The 21,300-nt window shown below is 38.1% G+C and overlaps 1 protein-coding gene across 1 annotated transcript in view; it reads right to left on the minus strand.

The window, feature by feature from the left end:
- Nucleotides 1-804: 804 nt before the first annotated feature.
- LOC149005197 (putative starch synthase 4, chloroplastic/amyloplastic) overlaps nucleotides 805-21,300 on the minus strand; it is a 65,621-nt gene continuing 45,125 nt past the window's right edge. The window contains exons 11-16 of the mRNA XM_089169266.1: nucleotides 9,955-10,164; nucleotides 4,591-4,716; nucleotides 3,151-3,300; nucleotides 2,221-2,282; nucleotides 2,039-2,114; nucleotides 805-1,699 (exon numbers count right to left, since the gene is read on the minus strand). Coding sequence (XP_089025392.1) covers nucleotides 1,520-1,699; nucleotides 2,039-2,114; nucleotides 2,221-2,282; nucleotides 3,151-3,300; nucleotides 4,591-4,716; nucleotides 9,955-10,164 — 804 coding nt within the window. The 3' untranslated portion in view covers nucleotides 805-1,519. The remainder of the gene's footprint in view (nucleotides 1,700-2,038; nucleotides 2,115-2,220; nucleotides 2,283-3,150; nucleotides 3,301-4,590; nucleotides 4,717-9,954; nucleotides 10,165-21,300) is intronic.

Here is a 21,300-nt window from a genome sequence, read left to right on the forward strand (position 1 = left end):
AGTAGTATAGAATTGTACACGTTTGTCATTGAAGAAGGTTTGGTGTTTTATCCCTTATCCCAAAAGGCATCAAAGTTATCGATATGCTGAGGCAGAGAGAACTCATATAGCCTGAACGTCATAACCTTTGAGTTTAGTTGCAAGCCCTAGCATGGTAGCGCATCCATAGCCAAATTTTGTGCAAACAGGAAGAATCATTAAAAGGAATTTGCTCTTTTACAATCTTATCTATATTTCTTCCAGATCACTCATATGTAAACCTTACTTTCGCCTACGTGATGAGTCCGGACAGAATAAAGAAGGGGTAAGTGTCCTGAAGGCTGGGCTGATAGGAAGAATCAGAAAAACAGCAGGATACGACAATGGAGTGATAAAATTGGTGCCATCACTCCTGGAGTATAAACCTCAACATCCTCCTTTTCATTCTATACAGTGGATTACTGACATCATTGATCAAAAAACTGACTAGCAGGCTCATATGTAATTTTTATGCCTGTCCGATAAAGAAGCTATTATGAGATCCAAATTCCCCTGTTCTCTACTGAAGATCACCAAATCTGGGCGCACAGCTTGAGATGCACCTTTGACACTGAGTTGCTGGATCATGTGTTTGACTTCACTGCTGCTTTGCTCTGTGGCCTCGCATTTGTGGAAAGCAAGGAAAATTTTAATCTAGAGAAGGAGGCAATGAGAACCTGAGGCATTAGCTCAGCCAGCTCAAGTAGCACAAAATGATTTCATGTCAGTCCATTCACCATGATAGGGCCCCTGGGTCACCCCACCTCCTCTCCCCCCAGTGCCTTGCTCGATTCTCCCTACTCAGTCTTTCAAGCTAAACAATAACATGTCTTGGAGTGCTGACCATAAAGCATGTGGACTGGGGCTTATTACAAAAAACAGCTCCCTGTCTACTTGACAAATTAAAAAACGATATCTCAAGGTGGTAAACATTCAGAAGCAAAGTGGAGAACCTTCTTAACTAGAATCAGTGTCACAGATAAAAACAGATCACCTGCTATTTGAAAGAAATCTTTCCAATATTCAATAATGGAAAAGAGGACTGCAATGCACATGTAGCCCATCAATTTCAATATTATAGCGAAGTCTTGTACATTTATTGCATTGCTCAAATTCTACAATACCGTGGAAAAGTAAAATCAAGAAAGAACACATCTTCATGGCATTAACATATGAAAAAGGACATTTACAATAATACAGTAGATATCTTCACTAATGAACAACAGAATTACACAAGTAATAGACTGTACAACTGGGAAGGCACAGGGAAAATCAACCCTTGTGTACCTATACAATTATAATTACAGATGTCAGAGATCTTCATTATCCAGCTCAGTCTGGCTAGTGAATGCAGTTGAGAAGGTAAGGAAAGATCTGGCAGCTTCACCACACCAACTTCACGTCGGATAGACAGGTGAGAAAGATCTGGGAGGGTCGAACCACCTTAGTCTGATAATCTGCTGAAGAATAAGCACAAGCAAGTACCCATGCTGAATCAAGCTCAGGTGGATGCTGCCCTTGCCCTGGCTCTGGTGATAGACTTTAGATAAAGCTCTTCGTATTGTAAGGCTGACGAATCCCAACTAAAGTCCATTTTCATGTTCTTCAGAACAAGCTGCTGCCAACTCTCACCATTTTTCACATAGTAGTTAACCGCACGCTCCAAAGCACTATTTACTCCCTTTAGAGTTCAACACCAGTACATATCAGAAACGTGGGTCAAAAGAAAATCCTTTTGGCTGCATCTAGGGTTTGGTGTGCAAATGAAATATCTGATTTTGGTTTTGGATGTCACTTGAGAGAATCCAAAATAAATTCAAGTCAAATCACCAACTGAATGTTGACATAGTAGGAAAGGTTGTCCGCTTAAAATATCTAAACGACTCATTTCTATGTTGTACTAACATCCAGGTGATTGCTCCTATAAAGGTAAAAACATCTTGCAAAACCCAAATCAATATGTCGAAAGAACTAGTGCATTGGAAAAGAAAATAATAAAGGATTGTCATGTCACTGCTACCTTCTCATCAGGTGTTAAAAATGTAAAGCCATTGTGATATTGTAGAGGAATTGCATCATCATCAACGTCAAAAACACTACAGGAAAGAAGAAAAAAAAGTTTCATGGAAATGTTAATATTAGGAAGTCTCCACAACAGAATAATCTAAAAAATGAGATCAGGATCAAGAAGTGAATACAAACCTATCATTTAAACCCCCTGTTTTCCGTACAATGGGTACAGCACCATACCTCATCGCTATCATCTGTAAAGGATTCAGAATGGAGCATATGAGAAGATGCTTTTGTAGTAGAAAGCAATCTATCTTAAAATGCATGCACGCACGCACAAATACTTGACAGATAGTGTTAATTACATTGTATATCAGAAAAGGTTAATCTATAATTGTAGTTAATGATTCACGACTAATTTGTATCTAATCATTACTGATGCATATCTTGTTTCCTGCAGATCCTCCTCTTGGACCTCTACTGCATACATAATAAGTAACGCCTGTTTTTTATTAGTCTTGAATATGTTGCAATATCTTGAGTCTGTTTTCTAGTTATTGTCTCTGATTTAGTAAAGGTGATGATTGTTGCCAAAGGAGTACTTTCGACTTCAGGGAGAAATGAGATTCATTAAGCAAAACACCAAAAACTAGGCAAAATTTCCAAAATCATGGGGATCGTATCAAGAAGCGACCTGCGAAACCAGCAGATCTCGTTAACATGACCCCTTTTCTTTATAAAATGGACCATTATCATCCATTTTAGTTCAATCCCATCATGATGTTCCTCCCAGTCGAAATTTTGACCAAGATGAATAGAAGCTTGGCAAAAAAAATTCACCTAGGACATTTTTTCTTGGTTTTGTGCCAAAATGTTTTCCATGGGTGTGTTGGTCCCTACCAACTAAGGTATTCTTTTAGGGTTTCTTGGACCTATTTTCTATTTACTGTTATGCATAATCCTTGATTCACCCGGGGACAATCCATCAAAGCAGCACTTTCATACGTCTCCATGATAAAAAAAGAGGTCAACCCAAGAGGAACTGCAGGTAGTTGTATATCAACATATGGCTTAAAATTTAACATTACTGCACAATTCAAAGTAAGAATGGAAGGATCCTACCTGTGTGAGCCCACACGGCTCAAAGATAGATGGGATAATAAACATGTCAGATGCTGCATAAATGGCATGCGATAAAGCCTCATCATATTTCAGTATTAGTCGGGCATGAGGATGATTCTGAAAATGGTTCGCAATACCCTCAAATTCTCTCTACAAAAAAGAGATCATTTGTGGCATCAGGAAAAAATAAACAGCTGACACATACATCAACATAGAAAATTGAAAAAATCTGGTCCTCATAAGATTCAAAATAGCATGAGATTAATTAAGTATAGACTATCTCTCTTCACTAGAATTAGGTAATTTGATGACTCAAACACAAATAGTAGAAGCTAGTGTCACTCTGCCACTAGATAGCAAAGTAGCAAAGATCAACTGGAACGTTAGGTGTGTCTTCCTGAGAACTCAAAACATCAGTCTCATTTACATGGGTGCGGTTAGAGACAGAATTAACATGGTTGCCTAAACAACTTGATCCCATCGACACAAGACTGCCTCCCCAATTCCAAAACCCCAATCGTTTGGAAAGATGTTCACTGTATCGAAAATGGTATAAGTTTTCATCACTGATTCAACATCACAACAGAGCCTTATACCAACTAATTGGGGTCATCGGCACATGGATCCTAACCCACCAATCAGCTGTATTTGAGATCAAGCTTGACAAGGCCTAAATATACATGTCTTTTCTCACTACTCCGAATGTTATTTTAAGTCTGCTGCAGATGTTGGACCGACCCAGGCCCAACTAGGTTTCTAGTTGAAGACAAACTTGGTCTAGTTTCAGTCATGGGTCTAGTAAAAGTTTAAGAATTCATGTAATTGGGGAAATAATATCTTCATTTATTTTATTCCATTTTATTTTAGTAGTTTGCTTCATATGATATTTGGTTTCTAATTGTTTTGGATTCCTTATCTCAATTAGTATACTAATTAGAGCGTGACTTATTTTAGGGGTCTTTTAATTTTCTCTATATATGATGTAACCCCCAATACTAAATAGATAGAAAAAAGGAATTCTGTTTGTGTTTGTGTTTGTGTAGAGCCTATTGTCTCTATGTGTGAGCAGTCTTCCCCAATTCCAACCCCACCTCCCAAAACAAAAAAAAATCCCCCTTTCTTCTCTTTCTCTTGTTATCTCTGATTTTTTTTTCAGGTTACTGCTCTGCAACAAGCAACAGGGGGGAGGGGGCAAATGGTGCTAACAGTAGGATACTAGCATATATTCATTGATTGTGCTGGGACTGCAATGTTGCTGCATGATTGCTGTTAATATATTCATATAATGAAATGCATAAGCATGCTAATATCATTGTTATAATAGAGACACTGGATGCATTAAAAGCTTAACACTAGGGAGCTTATCAGACTTGATAACTATGCATTCATTCATAACATGACAACCATGAGAAGCGAAGTTGGGGAAATAAAGAATATTACTTGAATATGTAACACTGGGCTTGAACCCAGAAGTATAAACTGCCCTCCAAGCTCCAGTGTCCTATATATTGCGTGCCTAATAAGATGAACACCTTTCTGAGGTACTAGTCTCGTTATACAACCAACCTATTCCAAAGAAAAATAACTAAAGAGGTCAGAATAAGGACATGGCAAATAATGCAAAGGGGTCAAACGACCACTAATGATCACGCATATGAATACTTAGGACATCTGGTATTCAGAATTGAATGTGTATTAATTCACATCCAGCTTCTATCAATCCAAAAGACTTCAGGTTTACTATGCTAGAAAATTTAACATCACCATCTTCATCAGAATACCATGTGCTAAATCAATTTATCTTCACTTTTCTAGGAAATATTACTCAGTTAAGATGGGATTGCAAACATTTGGCCCCTAGCATAATATGCCAAAGCAGGAGCACCATGCACTGGGTAAGGCCTTTTCTCTAGGGTTATGGACAACAGTTGGTCGGTTCAGATAGTCAACGTTTATACGGTACTGTATGTCCAATGGACTTAGTATCAGAAAACTGGTCAGCTGACATAGAAAACTAAGAATACAATAATTGTAGCAGGTAGTATAGAACAAAATGACCTTTCTCATCTATTTAGTCATGGTAGAATGTGTGAAAGTGACCTTCCTTAATATTTGAACCAAGAAAACTAAGAAAAAAGCATTTTGTCCGTTTATTTGGGATTAATCAATAATTGTAGCAGGTAGTATAGAACAAAATGAAAAAGAAAACAAATTGAATTGACAGAATATAACTTGCAGAAGAATTCAATACACCATTAACAGAATTTTTAGGAGTAAAAAATTCAATAAATCATGAATTGTCAGCACAAGATCTTTATCAATATTCCAATCATAAAAGCAAGTCAAAATAACACCATCAACTTTTTTACAACTCTCAAGCTGCCTTTATGACTCAAGGGGAGAAAAAAAGAACTTCATCTAATCTGAGACCAATAGTAGTCTTTTGTGCATGGTATAGAAACCCACTAAAATAACTAGAGTTCCAATAGAAAGCCAAATCCTGGACTTAAATTGGACAAAGTGAAACCATCCCTGCAGAACACACTTATGCGAGATCATTAGCTTCCAGACAAGACTCCAAAAAAGTTCTAAAAGACAATACATAAACTTGCAGTAGAAAGTAATACAACCAGTCACTGATACTTCATCATAGATTAAGATACTAAATGCTTTGGTTATTTCTAATAGAATCTTTTCACTTCACAACTGTGTACCTATTTATGTTATCTATTATTTTATTCACACAAAAAATGGTTAATGACTTAATGTGCCCTAGATGATGCAAATATAAGGATCATGAGAAATGGGTTGAATTGGACCCAAAACTCACTTAATTTCCCTAATATCTGTTTCAGTAAGAGGGGCATTAGGGTAATTTTCATTTAGAATAGTTGTAACAATAGCAAAGCCCACGTTTCTAGGCTTGCTGTTTAGTCCTTTAAGTTGCTACATGGTAAATCGTCAGTCAAGTCCGTCTATAAGCAGGAACTAGTTTCCTATGTCAACCTAAATGTTATTTCTGTGTCATGCTTTAGTGCTTAAAAGTCCTCCTGCAGTTCTATAGACAAGCTTCCTAGTTCCTGCTACCTATTAAACCAACCAAGACCCCAGTTGATTAAATATATTTGTTTTGTGTTCGAATTTCAGCAACTGTAATCAGCCTAGGGACTAAAAAGAAATTTAAAAAGAAGAACAACAAAAGAAGACTGAAAAAGAAGAAAATAAGAGACGAAAAAAGGGAGAGAGCTTGCATATGTATTTTGGCTTTCCCCTGGTACTTTATTTATAATGTAAAATCAAATCTTAGTTTAGGAAAGTTTTTAAACTGAGTTACAGCCAAAAAGGAAAATTGCATTCTACATAGAACCTCCCAAATCTAGTAAAAAATAAACTATCCTAGGGAAATTACTTTGTCAACCAAGCAATAAAAAATTACAATGCAACCAAAATAGAAAGTAACTAAAATAAACAATAAACAAAACAGAAACCCTCATATTTTAGAACTGGTGCACCAAGACTGCTTCTCCAAAATAGAAACTTGTGCAACTCGTGCACCAAGGCTGCTCCAATCACAACATCCCCCCCTCAAACTATACAAGAAGAAAACTCCAACTTAGACAATAAGAATAAACTTGAAAGGCAACACCAGTCTTGAACCGTGTAGCAATAGTAGATGCTGATAAACACTGAGAGAACTTCACCCAGGAGATAATCAACATCACCTTAAAAATTAAAATTAATAAATAAATAATAAAAAAATCCTTCAATTCATCACGTTGAACGAACCATCCAATAATGAGAACAATTGGCAATCCATAAGTTCTCGGGCATAGCTGTTCACGAAACGTGGCATGGGACATCTGTCGGCGGCGGATAACAGCTCCAAAAGCACTATCCAAATAATGCCAGCAGTAGGGAGGAATCTCCACACTAATGGATAAGAGTTGCAGCTCCAACGTCCACATACAACCTTTTGCAAGAAGGCAAAGTAGCAAGCAAATTTATGGGTAAGTAACAGGCAGTATTGGTTATTGTGGACTAAGTAGGTAAGTAACTGGCAGTATAGGTTCTTGTAGACCAAATAGGTAGGCAAAAGGCAGTATAAGTTATTGCAGACCAAATAGGTAGGTAAAAGGCAGTATAAGTTATTGCGGACCAAGTAGTTAGGTAGAAATAATATAGGTTATTACAAACCAAGTAGGTAGGTAAAGTAATATAAGTCACTATGGACCGAATAGTTTAGGTAGAAGTAGTATAAGTTACTACAAACCAGTAGGTAGGTAAAGGTAGCCAAGTAGATAGGTGTTGCCATAGGATACCATTTCAGGAGGATAAAAGATCTTTACAAATAATATTCTTTAAAAGACTTGAGTAGATATAGACTAAGGCTCCAAGCTCCCCCTCATATGTAGCAGTACATGTGGACAAATAATGATGGCAAATTACCAATATCTCAAAGTCTGGACTAAGGAACCACTTGGGTATTTGAAGGAACCATGTTACTTGATGAATCCAAGTACAAGAACAACCGATAAATACAGTAGAAATTATGAACCACCAGCATCAAACTCAAACGAGGCAGTAGCAAAAGTAGTAGACCATTTAGCAGTAAGGAAAGCAACAACCAATATTAGAGGAAGAGCAATAACCAATAATATGTCCCAGAGATCCAAAGATTAGCAAATTAGATCGAAGGAAATTATTGCAGAACTAATGATCATTCAAATAATGTTCCATATACCAGAAAATAACACCATTGAAGTCAATTCTGGTAGATAGAGAAGCAGGGAAAAAGGGGCTGTAGAGTAGGGCAGCAATAAAATGTAAAAAGAATTTTCCCAATGAGCTGTATCACCCAAAACAAACAATGGCAGCAATACAGTATCAACAGATTTTTTTTTCCTAGACCATAAACACTCAAATGAAATAGGGGTAGCAGTATATAACTTGCAGAAGAATTCAATACACCATTAACAGAATTTTTGGGAGTAAAAAACTCAATAAAACAAAGGAACCAGTAGTATATCTTGCAGCAAAATCAAATATGGCATTGGCAGTATTTTTCAGACAAAAAACCAATTGAAGAGCGGTAGGAGTTGAAGAAATCACATGAAACAAATTTAATCCAGGCAATGGTTGTAGTCCGAAGAAGCAAAAAGAGTTGATTGAAAGCAAAGTAGATGTTCAGGCTGGCGAAGAGCCGCAGTAGGTCAACAGATCCTCTTGTGTCTAAAAAAAGTTCACTAATTTTTGGATTTTGCAATAGTAGTAATAGCAGGTATGTAGATCACTTCATGAATTGTGAAGAATGATCTCATCTATCATTAACGCAGCAAGGGTGGCTGCACAGTAGATAGAAAGTAAAAACCAAAGAATATTGAAAGAGAAGTAGTAGTCCCAAATCCCAATGTTGATTAAACCCTCTCTGATACCATGTTAGAATTTTAGCACCTGTAATCAGCTTAGGGACTGAAAAGAAACTTAGAAAAATGAAGAAAAATAGAAAAATAATAGAAGAAAAGAAGAGAAGAAAAAAGGGAGACAGCTTGCATATGTATTTTGGCTCTTCCCTGGTACTTAATTTATAAAGTAAAATCAAGTCTTAGTTTAGGAAAGCTTTCTAAACTGAGTCACAGCAAAAAGGAAAATTAAATATTACATAGAATCTCCCAAATCTACTAAAAAGAAAACTATCCTAGGGAGGTTACTTTGTCAACCAAGCAATAAGAAAATTACAATGCAACCAAAACAGAAAGTAATCAAAATAAAAAGTAACCAAAATAGAAACCCTGATATTTCAAAACTTGTGCACTGCGACTGCTTCTCCAAAATAGAAACTTATGCAACCTGTGCACCAAGGCTGCTGCAATTCTCAACACTTTGCATTATTGCTCTAGTATTCTTGCATCCGATAGTGCTCAAGGAATTCAAAGTAGCTATGGCTAGGTGGGGGGAAACCCTAGAAGAAGACATGAGGTGCACAGGTGCATACCTTCTCCTTGACTGATTGACTTGAGTCCTCAACAGCCACCAAGTAGCCAACATTAAATCCAGTACAGAATACCATCCCATCCCCCTTTCTCCCTTCTAATTTCTTTCTTTTAAACACAATAACCCCCAATTCAAACCCAACCTTCTCTGTCCCAGATTTGAGAATTCAACCATTAGAAGCATTTTTCACATGCACACCCCCCCCCCCCCCCAACAAAAAAAAAAAAAAAAAAAAAAAACTTTGCAGTGATTTACACTGCATCTCTCCTGCTTTGCAGACTGTACAAAAAGCCCCCCAACAGTTAACACTGTCACCTGCTGTTAAGCGAGTTTACCATTTTACCCTTACCTATTAAATAGATTAAAAATAGTATGTGAAATTCCTTTTCTACCCTTAGACTAATCCAATCCAACCCTTCTTCAATCCCTTTGTGTGACCTAAACCCCTTCCACCTCCATCACAAGAATCACAGTTGACCTCGCCAATATTGGCACTGTTTTGGTTCATCTTTTAGATCAGATTTGGGAATATTAAAACACCTAATGTCTACCCCATATCACAGCTCCCATGCAGTAAGACAAACACAAGGAAACTATTCTCTTGTACTATAGAATTTTATAAGTTTTCAGCATTGAGAAATATTTCACTAAAGAAACATGTTATATGCAAGTGAGCGAGCGGGTCAGGATCAAACATACACGTGAAGCATAAATTACTAAAAAATAGGACTAATGAAAATGACTCAGTATAATGATATCCAGCACTAAATCAGTGGGTCAATGAAGCTACAGGATGAAATCTTTGGTTCATACCAGTGGCCGTCTAGCTTCGGCAAGGGACAGGTTTAGATGCTTTCTTAAAGCAAGTTTATTTGCAGCTTTCCCTTGAAGGTCATCAGCACCATACTGAACTGTAAGAAAACTATCCGTCTTAGGATCCCAAATATCAGTATCGATCCCATTAAGAATTCCGACAAACTTTTTGGATTGAGAATTTAAGGTAGCATGGAGACCATGTCCTGCCTGTAGGACAAGAAAAAACTTCGTCAAAAAGCAAGTATGAGAAAGTACACTATTCTACAAAATACTAATAATAAGCTTTAACTACGCAACTGATTATAACTTTAACAGTTCATCGTCATAATTTATTCCAAACACCATCCAAAACCTTTTCTACGAACTTCAATAAATAATAATAATAAAAGCGCTAATAAAGGGTTGATGCAGATGCTTTGCAAAATCATATAGAATATTAATGTCACCAAAGTTTATTAAGGCAATGGAAAAGCATCAGTAGGTAGAAGCAAACATGCGAACACATTAGATCAATATAGTAAAGTGCAATGAAAAACCAGCCAAATTAGCTTAATCTTGGAGGCCAGATTCTCCAAGCCAAGTCCCACTAAAATTTCAATTTAGGGATTGGAGGAGCAAGAGCTTGGCTGATCAATTTTATTTGTTTTTTCCTCAACAATCTTTTCCTATTTCTTCAGGCTATCATGCATCAAGCCATGTCACTGAGCTATAAAATCTTTAAAGCCTTTTAATAGTCCCAAGAAGGCAGTGAATTTAATTAGGGTAAAACATCAACTCTCTATGCCCACAACATACGAGACACCATGGTTGTCAAGGTGACAAGGCAAGGGCAAGGTGGACAACAAAAACAAAGGTGACACGGCATCGCCAAGGCAATAAGGCGACACTAAGTCACCTTGTCCCAAAGATGGGCCTAGACGCCTAGGCGGAAACTTTGACAACCATGCTCAGCACAATTTTACTGGCCAAGGATTGAGATTTCAGTTTTGGAATTGATTTCAATCCTAAAATGTCAGATCTCGTTCCAAGGCCTTGACATGCCCATGGTCGAAACCGAAGGTCAAAACTTGGGTTTAGTTAAGATGAAAAAGAATATTGGAGAGAATGAATTGGCTTATTCTAAATGGTAGATGTCATTCTTATTTTATAGTGAAGAAAATGGTTCTGAATAAGGTATGTTAGGTAAGGTTGAGTCATAAGCCTAATCCTAACATACAATTAACCTAGAGATTCTAGCCCTTCCAGGTTGTCTCCGGCCTGATAATGCCGGATCCTCACATAACTTCACCTGCTTCCTTCCCACTCGGATGCCATGGTTTGCAATTTCCAGTTGCTGCGGATATCTGCTAATGTCAACAACCATTCCACACCAAATATGATATCCATATTACAATGTTAGAAGGCAATAAGCTCAGTCTAAAAATAGCCCCCCAATCGTGACCTGCACATCACAACAAACACCCTATCCAACTACATTCTTGCCATTTTCGAGAACTACCTGAAACTTTTTGCCTTGTGGTGATGGTCCCAACAGCTCAAGCAGCTCCTGAGAGATGAAGTCGTGTGATGCCCCCACAATCCACCAAAATTATAACCGGCATCCCCTTGATTTCTCTGTGCACTTTTTTAGGGGAGTCCATACCAACTTGGGAACTGTAAGAAAGTTCCATTTCCTCAGGGCTTTCCATTTAAGTCAACAAGGGGACATCCCCACAGCTGGATCCACACAGTTCTTCAGCCTGCACTTTGAGTTGGTTCAATGGGCATTGATGCGATTTGGAGTAAGTGGCGTCACAACAGAAACAGAGCCCCTTATCCATTTTCACTTTGATTTCTTCAGGGGTTAACCATTGCGAGCATTGGTTTCTGCCGTGGGCAGTGATCTTCCTAGGCTGTGTCGTCAGTGTTGAGGAAGAAGGGTTCTTCGGTACGGTCTAGTTTGGCCGAGTGGTATTACTTGAACCAACCCCAGTTCCCGTACAATATTCCTTATTACTTGCCTTCGGCCCATTTACCTCTCTTGGCCCATAACTTAATGCCCTCTGCATCCCGCTACAGTTAGAGAAACTAGGTTGAGTTCCTATGGGCATCCTCACCCCTTTGATGGCCCAATTTTTGGCTTCAATCGAGTGGCCTAGCTCCATTAAGTGGCCCAAATCACTTTGAGAAAACATTCACTCCTCTGATTGAATCTCTTCACCCAACCCTGCCATAAAGGCTCTAGGCTAGCCATGGTGGGAGATCTCGCGAGATATCTCGCTATTTTGAGATAGCAAGACGAGAGGAGAGGCGAGATCTGCGAGATGGGAGATCTCGCCACATCTCGCCGAGATCTCGCCACATCTCGCCGAGATCTCGCCATATCTCGGCGAGATCTCGCCTCTCTCGCTGCAACCATAAAAACTTGCCAGAAACTTGATTTTTGGCCGGAATTTGTTGGGGATTCAACTTCTAAATATCTTTAAGACATCTACAACATCAAATTATCATCATTCAAGCTTATTTCAACTAGATTTTCAACAAAGGTAAGATTTTCCCCAAATTTGAATTTTTTTTTCAAATAGAATGTTTTACAATGGGTGTGTAAGTCTAATGTAAATATATGTTGATCCACAAGCTTTGATCTACACTTTTATGGAAACCAATTTAATGTGACATTTAAACCGATATGTGACATACTACAGTGATGAGTTGACTTAGGAGTCATATGTGGCCACCGTTCAAAATCCATTGATGCAGAATGCTGAGTAATACTCTTGTTGTCTTCTAGTCTTGTAATCTTATTACTCACATACTCTTGTGATTGTGAACTTATGGATTATGATTTATGACTTACTAGAAGTCTAAAACTTCTTATGGTTGTAAAATTTTGAAGATATTTAAGTTCTTTGATAGTTTGATGTGTAATGTATTTGATACTTTATAGTTGATAACATGAATTACTTGATATCTCTACATTACATGTTGTCTAACCTTGCATTTCACAGCACTTTGATTTTACACATAGGGTCGACTTAGCAGATATACTTAGGGTTATTTTCTCACAAATCTAAGGCCACCAATGTGTTCAAAAGGCCTTAAATAGGCTAAATACCAAATTTCAGCCCAACCGGGGCCCTAAAACCCACCGAGATGGGCCACCGAGATTACACCAAAATTTTGGTAGATCTCGACCGAGATCTTGCCATCTCGGTCAAGATCTCGCTATTTTGGAGTGGCGAGATCTCGCTCGAGAGCGAGATCTCCCACCATGAGGCTAGCTCCATTAAGTGCCATATCTCAATATTCTGCTTCTGCACTCGATCTGTATACCATAGCTTGTTTCTTGCTTTGCCAAGTAACCAAACACCACCCAAGAAACATGAGATATGCTGAAGTATAGCTTCAACGATCAATGGAGACTACCCAACCAGAATTATTTAAGGAATTTCAGATACCTATTGTTGCAAAATAAAATGCCTTTTCGTGGTGCTGATTTAAGTGCGTCAGTATCCAGTATACTGCCTACAGCTTTGAGATGAGTAGTCTAAATCCTGTAGAAAACAGCTCTAGTGCAGGCAATATCTACCCATATATGGAAAAGATGTATCAACCTCCCTACGAGTCACTGATATCTCTTCTAATCTATCAAATCACCATCTGTGCAGCTGAGTTGATGATTAACCTCAATATCCACAGGATCACATCCAAGCATATATGTCTTATTCAAAACCTAGGACATACTTTCTTCGGGAAATGAAAATAACCTTACTAGATCAGGCTACTTTAATCTCTAGGAACTAATATGACCTAAATGCTTGGTCTCAAATTCTGTAGCCAACTGAGCTTTCAATAAGGAGATTCCTAGATCAACATCGCATATTATCATGTCAACAGAGATGATGAAGGCAGTAACCATTCCAACCTAGTATTTGACAAACAAGATGCCATAATTTGTTTGCACTCAAAACTGTTGCATAGGCTTCTGGAGCTGGTGAAACCAAGCCCAAGGTGACTACTAAACACTAGAGCAATTTCCATATCCTGCACAATGAACCTGCCATGTATGATGATGCAAAAACTTGGAGGGATATCCATGTATACCTTTCTTTAAGATCACAAATAAAGTATTTTTCTTAGCATCCAGTTATTGGAGATCTCAATTAAGAGTTGCAGCGTAGGATAGTAATGCTCCAAAGGGGTTCATTTTTGCCACAAATAGACCTAATAGCCCCATATGTATGGCTAAGCCTGTGGCAATCAGCCTTGCTTGTGCCTCTCAATGGTTCCATCAGCCCTCTGCTTTACAGTGAAGGAACATTCACATTCTACCTTAAGACTTAAATATTGGTCCCTAGAATCCCAAGTGTCATTTTCATCAAAATGCATTTCCTCGCTATAGAATCATTCCACTTAGAATCTGCTGTAGCTTCTTTACAGCCTCATGGGACAGAGTTGACAGACACAAAGGACAAAGAATAACCAACAGCATGATAAATTTGAAATAATGAATGATAGGATACAAATTTAGAAAATGCAAGTTGTCACTACCCAGCAGCCGCAGTACAAGTGTTATCATCATCAGATGAAGAAGAAATATCATTCCCTATATTTGAAATGAAGAAGCTAGATAATGCAGAGTCATAGTTGCCACTGCATCCCTTAGGGATCCATGTGGATTTTCAGGCAGGGCCTAGGAAACTACTGCCTTAGCCGGTATGAAAGCCTAAGAGAGTTATTGACCTAGTTTTGGCCCTATTTTATGAAAAATATCATTTAAGTAAATGTTCCCTTAACAGGAAAATATTCATAAATAAGCAAATACCCCCTATTTGAATCCAATAAAAATACTTTTTCCTGAAAAAGTAAAAAAATAAAAAGAACAAGAAGTGAATCCACCAATTCAAGAACAAATACTAAAATTTTAGGTATAGGTGAAATTTTAACTTTCTATTGCTTGAGTTCTCAAATCTGAAACTTCGATAGATTTTAATATGGCAAAACATTGCCAGAAACCCAAAGTACATCAAAAAGACTGAAAAATAACTCCTAAATAATTCAGATGTAACCAATCTTGGACTTTTTGGAAAGCTAGTTTTATGTACACAAAAAACTCTCATATAAAAAATAAATCATGTGATCAGTCAAACTCCACATTAAAGAGAAACACAAAGTCATGAGCAATTTAAGTACTTAAGGATAAAAGATAATATTCTATGAACAACATAAACCAAATGTGAGACTAAGTATATCAGGACAATGATCAATACCAAGAACGACATGCATTTTGATTGCTTTTAACTTCAAATAGCTTGCTTCTAAGTTTCAGCATCTCCTAGTTCTTTGTTGGTTTGTTATGACATGATGTGGCTTAATCATAGCTGTCAAGGTACCATGACAATCCAAAGCAATTGAAGAGTGCCAAATCACTTAGAACACAATGCCTAGGAAAACAAGTGTTGTTTTTTATTCCCCTCTTAACTATCATTATTCAGTATGTAACAGTATGTTACAATATATATAACTTAAAATATCAAAATAAACATTAAGCCACATCAAATCATCAAAATCAACATAGAACTACAAGACACCAGAACAGCAAAGTAAGACATTGGAAGTTTGAAATGACTAAAACTGATACGTGATTTATATTGTTCTTAGAATTGCTTATTGCCAAGATATGCATAGACTCACATTTGGTTTTATACTATTCTTAGGAAATATGATCATATCTATAAATTATTAAAGCCTCAATTGACAAAAATGTTCTCGCTCTCTAAGAACATTGACTAGTTAAATGATTTTGCTTTTATGGAAGTTTTTGTATTAGGTAGAGCACAAATAGCTCTCAAACAAAATCAATATCTCCTAAATCTGATTCATATTGAAGGAGTTATGCTATATTCTAAATTTCTAACTTCATTTGGAATGCATGAACAATCCAGCCACTTACTACAACCAAAACGCACTGGATGACTATGCCTTGCTAAGACAACAGCTTGACAACTATGGGCTTAATGTTGATTTTTGATGGTATAAGGTATATATGATGGCATACAAATAATGTTAGCAAATTGGGAGACAGAAAATAAAACTTGGAAAACTTGTCATCTAAGCACTTAGGTACCTCCCTTCCACCACCATCGATCACCTTGCTACCATGACAACTATGTAGAGAGTAGATGATATGGACTGGAAATAAGCTTTTCCTTCCGTCCAGAATAAGTTATTGATGTAAAACCAGTTTCAGGGTTTGGGTTTTTGAGAATTTTCCCTAAAACTAAGGGCTGCCAAGGATTTTCCAGCAAAAAGAATGGTTATTCTAGGATGTATGGAGCATAGTTGTCAAGGCGTCACCTTGGCTTCTTGGCGGAGTTTGAGGGGATGAGGCAAGAAGCGCCTCATGTGGAGTCCATAAGGCGGTCGCCTCGGGCTCTAAGGCGTTGCCTTGGACGCCGCAAACCCCTAGGCGACCGCCTTTGTGGATTTTAAAAACCACCATATTTTTATTCCAAATCAAAGGCCAAAAGAAATTAGATTCCAATTGGGAATCACCTAATGGTTGAGTGCTCCTATAAGTTTTACATGAGATACATGGGATCATTCTAACATTAAATCATTAACCCCCCCGCCCCCCCCCCCCACAAAAAAAAAAAAAAACCCCCGAGAATTTCACTCGAGACTCTTCACTCTTGCGAGCCCTAAGCCCCCCTAATCTCTCATCGTCTCTGCCTCTCGGCCCTCACCCTCTGCTACTCTCTTCAGCTTCCACTTGATCAACAACGAAATCAGCAACTCCGGCGACAGTCATTGACTCCGGCGATAGCCAAAAACATCATCGGCAACAGCCAGAGATGCTGTTACTCTCTTTCAACTTTTCATTTCTTCTATTGACGCCTGCTAGGCTACTACTATCTTCCAGAGTTCCACTCGATCGACGGTGACATCCAGCGACTCAGGCGACAGCCAGAAACATCACCGGCGACACCACTATACTCTCTTTTTCAGTTTGGAAGGTCCAAAATTGATCGACGCCTGCTGCTACTCTCTTACTTCTACTTCTTCTTCTTCTTTTTCCCCTCATAAGCTCATACGAAAGTCACTGTAGTTGTAGAGCCTATGAGCCTGCAGCAACCAAGTTGCAGCGGCTTCCAGTAACTCTAGTCACCATCTTAGGCGACGGTATGTCGCCAGATTTTTTTATTTTTTTTTTTTCTCCGTTGTAACAATGTTATAAGTTGCTACTTTTAATTTCTGTTTGGAAATTATTAACTAATTAGATAGTTACATGTCGGGTGTGCTCTATTTGACTTACTAGTTACTCCTCTGTTATTCTGGAATTTTGATTTTGATTTTGATTTTGATTTCCTCTTGGTTTAAGTCTGCATTGGTTGTTTCCCGTTTTTGTTATTGTTTAGGCTTTAAAGTTATTTGGGCAGTCTTTGGTAAGTGTTTCTTTCTGCTTTTCAGTGTTAGTATGGAGGATGTTGCAGCCATTATGTCTTCTTTGTCATGAGCTACTAATTTGGTAGAATCTGTAATTCAATACAAATTCCTCTTATTCTCTTCATATTTTTACGGCAAGTGCATCTCGATTGCTGTTTTTTTATGGGACTACGCTTATACAATTGCTTGATTGATTGTTGGATCTAGGTGAGGTTTCTTATAATCATAAGGATGCTGTAGTTCTTCAACTACAGTAGTACTTGTTCTTATTATTCAATTGTTATTATGAATGATTATATGTTGTATTGACAATTGTGCTTGTGAATGACTGATTGGGAATGTGATTGCCTAGGTTGTGATTGGGGAATGGGGAATGCCCTTTTGGCATTCCTGCCTTTGGACACTAGTGGAGGTGGTATGGGACATTTTCCTATGGTGCCCTTTGGCGCTTTCCCTAATTACTGGTTGACATACCTAGGGCATGTCTAAAAGTGTTTAGCTAGGATGTCCCTATTATATCAGACCCGATCGGAAGGGAATTGAGACCGAGCAACCCGTGGTAGCAATGGGGATTTGTGGGCACTTCAGATTCGGAATATCTGTATAGGACATGAGTCACATTGCGGATACTCGTGAGAGGCCATTCATTGGTACAGTTGTAGAAGTGGAACGTGGGCCCTGGAACTCAAGACCGGTGAAATGACCCGTGAGAGCGAATGGAAGTACCTGTTAGCTTGATGTAGCTGGCCAATAGGGTTGATGAGTCCGTAGTCCGAGATGGTGGATTCCATAAAGATACGCTGACTCTAAGGAGAAGGATACCAGAAAGGATCCCGGATGGAAGGAATGGAAGTATCTGGATCTAAGTTGATATAACTAAGTAGAAGACTTGCATTTGGCTAGGCTTAACCCTGACACGCGCCAGTACTCATACCAATGGAGAGTAAGAGAGTGTTGACTTAAACCCCAACCATGGAATGTCCGGATGGATGCCTTAACCCAATTACCGCGGAGAACCCAAAAGACATGCATCAGAGCCGTGAGGGAAGAGTGACTGAGACCTACCCAGAAGAGTATGGTGCTATAACTTAAAGCGTGTCTGCCAATGCCCAATAGAGACCAGCATACATAGAGTTAGAAGCATATTTGCATTGTATGTTTCATATCATGTTGCATTTTGTATGGTTTGCTTTCATGTATTATTATGTTATTATGGATTGAACTACCATGCTGAGTTCTTTTGAACTCACTCCTTTTTTTTGCAATATCTTCTGTTAGACTTCTCTGCAGGTAATACTACTATTGTTGACTACGATGGTCAGTACTATGAAGACCAAGTTGATGACTCTTACTACACTGATTATAGTGACTACGCTAGTGAAGACTATCAGGACGAGACTGATGCTTATCAGGAATAGTTCGGCTTTAGCACTTGAGTGCTAGCGATGGGATATCGTTCCATCCTTTTGCTGACGTTTAGACCTTAGTTGTTCGTTCCCCCTTGCATCTTGGGAACTAGTTGTAATCCTCATTTGCTTTTGATCTACCTTCCGCTTATCTATGGAGTGATTTTTTCGCCTCACTCTACATTTGATTGGTATCATTTTCCGCACTCTGATTATATTCTTAAAACGTATCTTGATATTTTGATTAATAAAGTTAAACATTCGATTTATTCTTGCTTTTCATTATATTATTGTGCTAAGTGGATATGATCGTTCCTAAACTTGATCTTTGGGGCTGTGGATCACTCCTCCGGGTATTATTCCAGATAAGGTACCGGCTAGCTAGATGTGACAACAGCGGTTTTAGAAGGTCCGCTTCATCAATTCTAGGAAGCTTCTTCCAATCTCCAGCATTCATTCAACAAATCCATCAACAGAATCCCATCTCCTAGTAAATACAACCCCAGCCCCTTCTCCTCATCTACAACCCTTCCCCACCCTTCCTCTTTCTTGCACAGACCTCCCCATCCCTGGACAACCCAAGAACCTTCCCCCACCTTTGCAGCAACCCTAGGACTCACTCCCACCCTCCCCCATACCCCGAGGCACCATCCGTCCCCCCCCCACCCCAAAAAAAAAAAAAAAAAAAAAAAAACACTTCTGCCTTCTGGCCTCTTTTTTGTCCCCCTCGGTTCTTGTGGCAATTCTGAAAATATCAGAATAGAAAAGAAAAGGAAAGAGAGAAACAAAAAGAGAAGTCAAGAATGAGCCCAAGAACTTACAAGATCCAAAGAAATCAACCCAAGATTCAGATCTACACCAAGGAACCAACCTATAACATCCTGAAACCTTTCCATACCTAACTGCAGCCTTCCCTTTCAGGTCTACGATAATTTTGGGTATCTAAAACCATTCTATAGGGACACTGTTAAAACCCTAATCAGGGATAGTGTTAAAACCCTAATCATCTCAAAACTAACCCATCTCAAATTAGCTAATCCTATCTTGTCCCTGGGATCTTCCTAAAACCCTAACTCATCCCATATCTTCTTAACAAAACCTTAAACACATACCATATCCCTTTGTTAAACACTAATTTTCCCAAACTTAACCATCCCATCCAAATCAGTTAAGAATCTCTCATTCTTTAAATTTCGTTCTTTATTTGCTGGTTCAAAGGGATAGGATTCTGGGATAACCCAAATTATAGGGAAACAATCACAAAACCCTAGCCCTAGAATCATGGTTAATCAGAGATAATGACTCCAAGAAGAGGCTGATTGATGTAAAACCAAAGGTTGGATAGAAGAAGACATGGAACCAGGAAAAAATGTACCAGCAATAGACCAGGCCAGCTGAAGCCAGCCCAATCACTCCAGTTGGTATCCTAGAAGGGCCAAGAAGAGGTTAAAACAGTTCCACATGAACAGTATCAAACCTCATTACTTAAGAGGGAAAATTGCCAAAAGTTCCAGCTGGGGGAAGGGGGGGCAAACAAAGTGATGAATTCCTAATCACAATTGGGCTACATCAAGGATCAGCTTTAAGCCCATATTTAGTTGCATTTATAAATGTATGAATTAACCAAAGACATTCAAGACAAAGTTCCATGGTGTATGACTTTTGCTAATGATATTGCGTTGACTGATGAGACTCAAGTAGGGGGTAATACTAGGGGTGTAAATGGATAACCGGAATCTGCTTCCGAATTCGCATCCAAATCTGTCCGATTACTAATAGGATGCGGATATGGTATTACCCCTTTCTTATTGATTATTATCCGCCCGATAAAATTATCCGATTAAATTACTTATTCAAATTTATTTTTTTATTTTTATAAATTTTTTACCCGTGATATATGACTATTTTTCTAGATTTTCTACTAAAATAGCTACCAAAGTCGCTAAATTCTTAAATTTCAAACCTATCCCTCACAAATAAAATGGTAAAGATGTAAACAAGTAGTTGAAAACTTGTATTTGATCTAAATTCATGCCCATTTAGAAGAATCTGTTTAAGAAAATAACTATCCGATTATCATCCGAATCCGACTAAATCTGTCCGAAAACCAATAGAATTTTTTCGAATCCGTCTGAATATAATAGGATGCAAATATGGTATTACCAGTATCCAATCCGAATCCAATCCGTTACACCCTAGTTAATACAAAGTTAAAACCATGGAGAATAGCTTTGGAATCAAAAGGCTTTAAAGTAGAATGAAGACGAAATATCTAGTTTGTAACTTTTGGTCATAATCTAGTGGATGATGAGGAGGTGAAATTTAATGATAAGGAGATTTCTCAGAGCAAATATTTTAGGTAACTTGGTTCAATCATAAATATATATATATATATATTAAATAAAATAAAAAAAGGTAATATAAGGATGATGTTTCCCAAATAATTAAAATAGGGTGGATTAACTGGAAAGGTGCATTTAGAGTCTTGTGTAACTCACATATTCCTTTTAAA

Source organism: Hakea prostrata, chromosome 9 (assembly GCF_041222555.1).
Source record: "Hakea prostrata isolate BN-2017 chromosome 9, UWA_Hpros_2, whole genome shotgun sequence".
NCBI classification, from domain to species: domain Eukaryota; kingdom Viridiplantae; phylum Streptophyta; class Magnoliopsida; order Proteales; family Proteaceae; genus Hakea; species Hakea prostrata.